This window comes from Nansenia antarctica (assembly GCF_963989245.1).
Source record: "Nansenia antarctica genome assembly, chromosome: 16".
NCBI lineage: Eukaryota > Metazoa > Chordata > Actinopteri > Argentiniformes > Microstomatidae > Nansenia > Nansenia antarctica.
This window is the reverse complement of record NC_137686.1, coordinates 17,227,458-17,234,391: the sequence shown is the minus strand read 5'-3', so window position 1 is coordinate 17,234,391 and position 6,934 is coordinate 17,227,458. Positions and strand designations below refer to the sequence as shown.

General features: G+C 47.1%; 2 protein-coding genes across 2 annotated transcripts in view; both read left to right on the top strand.

Moving 5' to 3' along the window:
- Positions 1-2,454, top strand: part of trim110 (tripartite motif containing 110) — a gene marked incomplete at both ends in the record, with an annotated part of 5,417 nt that extends 2,963 nt beyond the window's left edge. The window contains 5 exons of the mRNA XM_080546454.1: positions 87-317; positions 744-766; positions 987-1,132; positions 1,652-1,923; positions 2,185-2,454. Coding sequence (XP_080402580.1) covers positions 87-317; positions 744-766; positions 987-1,132; positions 1,652-1,923; positions 2,185-2,454 — 942 coding nt within the window. The remainder of the gene's footprint in view (positions 1-86; positions 318-743; positions 767-986; positions 1,133-1,651; positions 1,924-2,184) is intronic.
- A 2,827-nt stretch (positions 2,455-5,281) lies between these two features.
- cbln12 (cerebellin 12) lies at positions 5,282-6,420 on the top strand (the record flags this gene model as incomplete). Its single annotated transcript, XM_080546941.1, has 3 exons — positions 5,282-5,572; positions 5,955-6,074; positions 6,223-6,420. The coding sequence occupies 3 exons, from the start codon at positions 5,282-5,284 to the stop codon at positions 6,418-6,420; spliced, it is 609 nt and encodes a 202-aa protein (XP_080403067.1).
- Positions 6,421-6,934: the final 514 nt, after the last annotated feature.

Genomic DNA, 6,934 nt, shown 5'->3' with positions numbered 1-6,934 from the left:
AGAGCTGTCGATGACCACTTCTTCCTTACCTGTGAATCCAATAACTAACTAACTCCTGTTTGTGTCACCGTTGTCACGCGTCTCAGAACTCGGCAGCAGGCGACGCCCAGGTGGAGCGTCTGAGCGGGGGCTTGCAGGTGCAGGTGGACAGGCTGGTCCAGGCCCTACGGGAGAGCACCCAGAGGGAGAGGCAGCATGCCGCGGACCGCCTCCTGGAAGACTGCAACAGGGTCAGGGAGGACCTGAGCACGACCCAGAACATCCACCACTACCTGGGATCCCTGCTGGGGGAGACAGACCCCTTCCTGCTCATCTGGGTGAGACATTAAAACTGTATAGAGTTGTGGTCAATGCGGTTCAGTTACCACGGTTGTAATGCATGCAGAATGATCACCTTACTATCCTGTGTTGCTGTGAAGTTAGCCGTATTGTACAGCATGTACAACTTCACCATCACCAACAAATTGGATATATTGACCATAAGAATTATCGTGGTGATTGTTTTAGGTCGACCTGTTCTATTGTAATGTTTAACAACTGTAAAAACAACGTATGTCACACTAGACGAAGGACTGAGGATTTACTGTAATATGTTTGCTTTCTTGTCTATCTTGGGAGTAGAAAACACTGCTCAATAAATGCAGGATTTACCGATTACTAAAGGCTTTGTGCTGCAATTCATTCGTTTCTTCCTTGAAATTGTGAGTTTTCTTATGGACCTTGAACCATTGCTGTTCCCACAGGCATTTCAATCTGATGACTCAAAGTAAGTCAAAAGCAGAAAATCATTAGCGTCGTACGTAAGTCTTTTGTGTGTGTGTGTGTGTGTGTGTGTGTGTGTGTGTGTGTGTGTGTGTGTGCGTGAGTTTGTGTGTCTATGTGTCTGAAAGAGAAATAGAGAGCGAGACAAAAGAGGAAGAGAGTGTTGTTGATTAGGTGTTGTGTAATGAGATTGACTCTGTTCTCTTGCATGGCTTGTTGAATAGGCTCCTTTCAGACCTAAGCAGACCCCTGTTCACACCTGACCCCCCCAATCTGGACAGGAAGTGCATCCTGGAGGACGTCGAGAGCAAGTACAGAGAGTTCATCATCGAGACACTACGTTGTCTCAGTGAACTGAAGAGAGAACTCTGTGAGTGACAGGGGGGAGCTTTACGCAAGGGGGGAGCTTGACATTTTCTATATTTAGCAGACACTTTTATACAAAGCAACTAACAACAAGTACATTTGTCTGAAGTAAGTGCATCATCTTCATAAGAGAAATCAGTCATCATAAGAGAAAAAAAGATATGCTAGGAACAGGGGACATTGGTAGTCACAAATTATTATTTTTTAATTATTATTTTTTTACAGTAGAGGAACTGTACAGGGGGGTAGTGGGGGGGTGAAAAGGTATTTAGGAGGGACAGTCAAGTTGTAGCCTGAAAAGATGGGTCTTCAGTCTACGGCCGAAGATAGGTAGTTCCTTGGATGGGAAGAGCTATGATTGTGACTTAATTGTGAACCCATCCATCTGTTTCCAACTGTCAATAACTTCATTCACTTATTCCTCTATAGGCCTATATGGGGATATCAGTTAATCTAATACAGAACTGAATTTGGATACTATCTGTATGTGACTGTCTCTGGATATGTTTCCCCGTTTTCACAGTGACAAGCTCCTTGACCTTGGACACAAACTCTGCCCACCCCCTCCTGAGCATCTCTGATGACCTGCGGTCAGCCATGCGGGTCAAGAACCGCCTTCCATGTGCCGCTCACCCCGACCGCTTTGACCACTGGACCCAGGTCCTGACCGTCCAGACCTTCTCCTCAGGAACACATTACTGGGAGCTGGAGGCAGAGGGCTTCTGGGACATTTCTGTCTCCTACCGAAGCATCGAGAGGAAGGGCAAAGAGGGCACTGCCTTTGGAAGCAACAAGGTACTGTGCATCTTCATCATCATCATCATCAACATCATCATCAACATCAACATCATCACTATTCAAATTAAGTTATTGCTGTCCGATTAGTTAGTTTGGTGATGTTGGTAGCCAGGCTCTTTCTGTCAAATAAAAACCCCATTCACATGCCAAGCCAAGTGATTTCAATTCAAGTGTCTAACTGAACGTAAATGAGAACAATTACATTAAAACCATTTTTTTTTAAAGAATTCATTGTTTAAACCACCTTGTGATGTCCAGGTGTCTTGGAGTTTGACACAGCAGCACGATAGGAAGCTGGCAGCCTGGCACAACCGCAAGAAGACACGCCTCTCCAGCCAGATGTCGGGGAACCGTGTGGGCGTGGCCTTGGACTACAGTGCAGGCACCATCATGTTCTCGGAGGTGGGGCCGTCAGCCCTCCTCACCCACCTGCACACCTTCACCACCTCCTTCAGCCAGCCCGTGTGCCTGGGCTTTGGCCTCTACAAGGCTGAACTCCACAGCCGGATATGTATAACGAAGGTATGACCGAGGGACAGAGGGACGTCTGGTCTGGTCTGGTCTGGTCTGGTCTGGTCTGGTCTGGTCTGGTCTGGTCTGGTCTGGTCTGGTCTGGTCTGGTCTGATCTGATCTGGTCTGGTCTGGTCTGGTCTGGTCTGGTCTGGTCTGGTCTGGTCTGGTCTGGTCTGGTCTGGTCTGGTCTGGTCTGATCTGATCTGGTCTGGTCTGGTCTGGTCTGGTCTGGTCTGGTCTGGTCTGGTCTGGTCTGGTCTGGTCTGGTCTGGTCTGGTCTGGTCTGGTCTGGTCTGGTCTGATCTGATCTGATCTGGTCTGGTCTGGTCTGGCATTGGAGGGGCACGGGGATCCAGGAATAAACTTGTTGTGGGCGACAATAAACTATTTTGCATTCAATTTGTCCCTGGACCCACTAGGGTTCCCCCGATTGAATTCCTTCCATTATCACCGCTGTCTGTACAGTCTGAATGGGCATAGTTGGCTGAAGCACATACCTCCAACAGTATGGAGCCAGGAAATTCTGACATCAGCACCTCCTCAGGGTGGAGCTCAGGGATGGATGCAGTCTCCAGGATCCTCGCCGATGAGGATCGAACATGAGAACATTCAAACTAAAGGACAGCATCTTAAACGTATGTGTTTGGAACTATTGTGCATGGTGCATATGATGCCCTGAAGGTTTTGGGTTTGAGCGAGCATGGAGGACTTTTGCATTCTCATGCAGTTAATCACAGATCAATCAGATCAAATAGAACCCCATCATTCTCATCACCAGAAATTAGCTACATTCAAACATGGAATGCTTGAATGGAACGCACAGAATGCTTTCACTAGCAGCTCACCAGAGACCCATTTATCAAATACTAAGCAAAATGAAAGTGTGAGAGATAGTTACATCTACAATGTATGCTGAAGGTCATTTTGTCAATTTCCTTAGTCTGTTCCAGAGAATAAAAATGAGTGGGCGGTTAGTAAGTGAGAGAGAGAGAGAGAGAGAGAGAGAGAGGGAGAGAGAGAGAGAGAGAGAGAGAGAGAGAGAGAGAGAGAGAGAGAGAGAGAGAGAGAGAGAGAGAGAGAGAGAGAGAGAGAGAGAGAGAGAGAGAGAGAGAGAGAGAGAGAGAGAGAGAGCAGTCTGTCCCCTGGCATGTTCATTTAGAAGGCTGTTTTAAGGGAGGGCACTAAGACAACATAGAAAGTGATAGAAGAAGAGGGACCTGGTTATATCGCTCCATCTCTTAGAAGCAGCAATTGACTTCACTTGATATGGAAAACAAGGAGGAGAGTGAGCAGATGGGAACAGGTGATATCCTCATTTCTTTTTTATGGGCTTAAACGTAGAGTCTAGGATTGTCTTACTCATTGAATAAAATCCAAGTCCTTGCAGTTGCCAACATTGCCTATGTACATTTGTATCATAAATTATCTAGCAAGAAGACAGAAAACAGATCAGTTTTGTTTGAATATTGTTATCAACTGAAAGAAGCCGGTTTTTGTCTGGTGTAAAAGTGTGTGTTTGGAAAGCAAGGGTGTTTATAACACGGTTATTAATTACCAATGTCAATAGAGGATATGATCATCAGATATTTGTGTAAGAATGCGGAACAGCAGTTTGTGTCGTATGTGTACGTGTCACCCTTAGACTGTGAATAGATACCTGCTGTGAGACTGAAAGAGAAAATAGGATTTAACAAAGTTAAAGGTGGAATAAAGTAGAGAGACCGCCCAGTCGAAAACATTGTTCCATCTAGACTAGAGCATCAACAGGGGATGACGTGCTTTCTCCTCTGATGTAACGGTAACCAGCAGAGTGAGTTGTGAGAAAAGACAAACAAACACACAGAAAATCGGTAAGAAAATCCTAGGAGGGAGGGACAGAGAGACAAAGTGCGAACGCGGTGGGAAAGAGAGGGGGCGCATGTTGTCGAGCGTCAGGAGGGAGAGGCCGCGTGCGAAAGACAGATGGCCTCTCAGCGGCGTTGTTCCCCCACTCCCTCCCTTCTTTCTCACTCCCTCCTGGATCCTACATCCTCCCCTGATAATGGTCCAGAACGTTACCTCATCCCATCTTCCTCTTCTCCACCTCATAATCCTCCTCTTCCTCCTCCTCCTCCTCCTCCTTTTCATCAGTTTCTATGGTATCCGAGGTCCCCCACGGTTCCAAATGTGCCCTACCTTTACCTTTCTCCGTCTCTCTCCCTCATCCCCCCTTCCCTCCCTCCCTCCCTCCCTCCCTCTCTCAGATCCTGTTTGATGATGAAGTAGATTTTGTCCTTGCCCTTCTGCCCCCTGCTGCCACGGTAACCAACCAGCACCCGATCCACAGGAGTAACACCCCACCAACCAGAGCGAAAGAGACTACGGAGCGACTGAGAGAGAGAGAGAGAGAGAGAGCGTGTGAAGAGGATAAAGGGAGAAAAACAGTGAGGACCATAAGTTGCTTGACTTTGTTTTCCTGCGACTGAATGGCGATATCTCCAAACCCTCCATCTTGTCAGTCTACCTGTTGACTGATCTCTACGGCCATTACTGGGGCTTGACCATAGAGGATATACACTGGCAGTTGACGAGGACGCTTCTCCTCTCCTCTCCTTTTTTGACCAGGGTGCTTACAGGGATTAAAGTTCAACCACCCAACCTGTTGAATATTGAATGTAGCGTTTGTGGCTCTGAGTGGCATTTTAGGCTAGAATCAGCAAAAGGTGTTTGTACAATTCTTAGACATATTTTGCCTGGCTGAGCATGTTTACCTATGTCACTTATCTTTCAAAGTGACTCTCTCCCTCTCTAGAATTAAACACAGATATATATATATATCACCGCAACCAGTGAGTTAGAAGCATGCATCCCAGGTCAGGTCGTCCGCCGACCTTTGACCCCACCGTGCTGCTGGGGCTGCTGCTGATATGGTGGCCTTTAGGGTCCCTGGGTCAGAATGACACGGAGCCGATCATCCTGGAGGGGAAGTGTCTGGTGGTGTGTGACTCCACCCCCTCCTCCGAGCCTGCGGGCAACGCCTTGGGCATGTCAGTGCGCTCTGGCACCGGTCGCATCGCTTTCTCTGCCACTCGCCAGACCAACCACGAGCCCACAGACATGAGCAATCGCACCATGATCATCTACTTTGACCAGGTGAGCATGCGCAAGAACCATTGATCATATCCATCAACAGTTGAAGTGGGTAAGAGGCAGGGGGAGGCTGGTGGAGGAAGAAATCAGAGGAGTGTATTTGATATCATTCCTGATTCCGTTCCATGCATTACAATGAGCCTGTCTTCCAATTTCTACCTCCACCAGCCTCCCCTGGCAAGAGTCTACACAATGAATATTATGATGAAACTGCTTTCTAAAGACTTCACTATCATGTACCACTTCTGTATGCACGTGTTTAATACCATTCCTCAATCCATTCCATGCATTACAGTTAGCTCATCCTCCGATGTGTACCTCCACCAGCCTCCCTGGTCTTTGATAACCTCCTATTCTCTCTCCTCTTTGTGTCTTCCTGTGCCAGATCCTGGTAAATGTGGGTGCTCACTTTGACCAGGAGAGCAGTGTCTTCCTCGCACCGAGGAGAGGGGTCTACAGCTTCAATTTTCATGTAGTAAAGGCCTACAACAGACAAACTATCCAGGTGAAACACACACACACAAACACACACACACACACACACACACACGCTATATATAGAGCATGCACATATCATAATGCATCTACATGCCATAAGCACACATTGAGACTCGTTATTTGAATTTGACCGTAATCCACTTGGTCTATTTCAGGTTAGTCTGATGCTGAACGGATGGCCAATGATCTCAGCCTTCGCTGGTGACCAGGATGTGACGAGGGAGGCAGCCACTAACGCCGGCCTGGTGATCATGGAGAGAGGAGACAAGGCCTACCTCAAACTGGAGAAAGGCAACTTGATGGGAGGATGGAAGTATTCCACTTTCTCCGGCTTCCTGGTCTTCCCCCTGTAGAGAGACCCTGGGCTGGAGGGAGAGAGAGGATGACAGAGGGAGAGATAAAAGGAAAGAGGCCTTGATAATGTGAGGGATTAGGTGTGGGGGGGATTAAGGAAAAAGAGGAGGAAGAGGGTGAGATTGTGAAGGAGAGATGTTTTTCTATCTGAGAGAATAAACGAAGGATGGGGAGAAGAGGGGGAACACAAAGACATAACGGACATTGGTAGCTCTGTGAATTCATTGTCTTATATTTTGTTAGGTGGTGTGTAACTTCTCGCGTGGGATCAGGGATGATGGACATTTTGTTGTTGGAATCACTTGGCAATGTGCAATGTGAGCTAATGTGCAATGGCTAAAATGCACCTTCAATTTGTATGTTGTTAATTTTCCCTTTTGAAAGGATACATGTCATTCGTATAGCTCTTTAAAACGTTGCAAGAGCTGGACATTTCTGGCTTGGCTTTTACACATGGTATCCTGGTGAGCCTCCAAAATACCATATTGTTTGTCCCGTTGTACAGTATGTCTT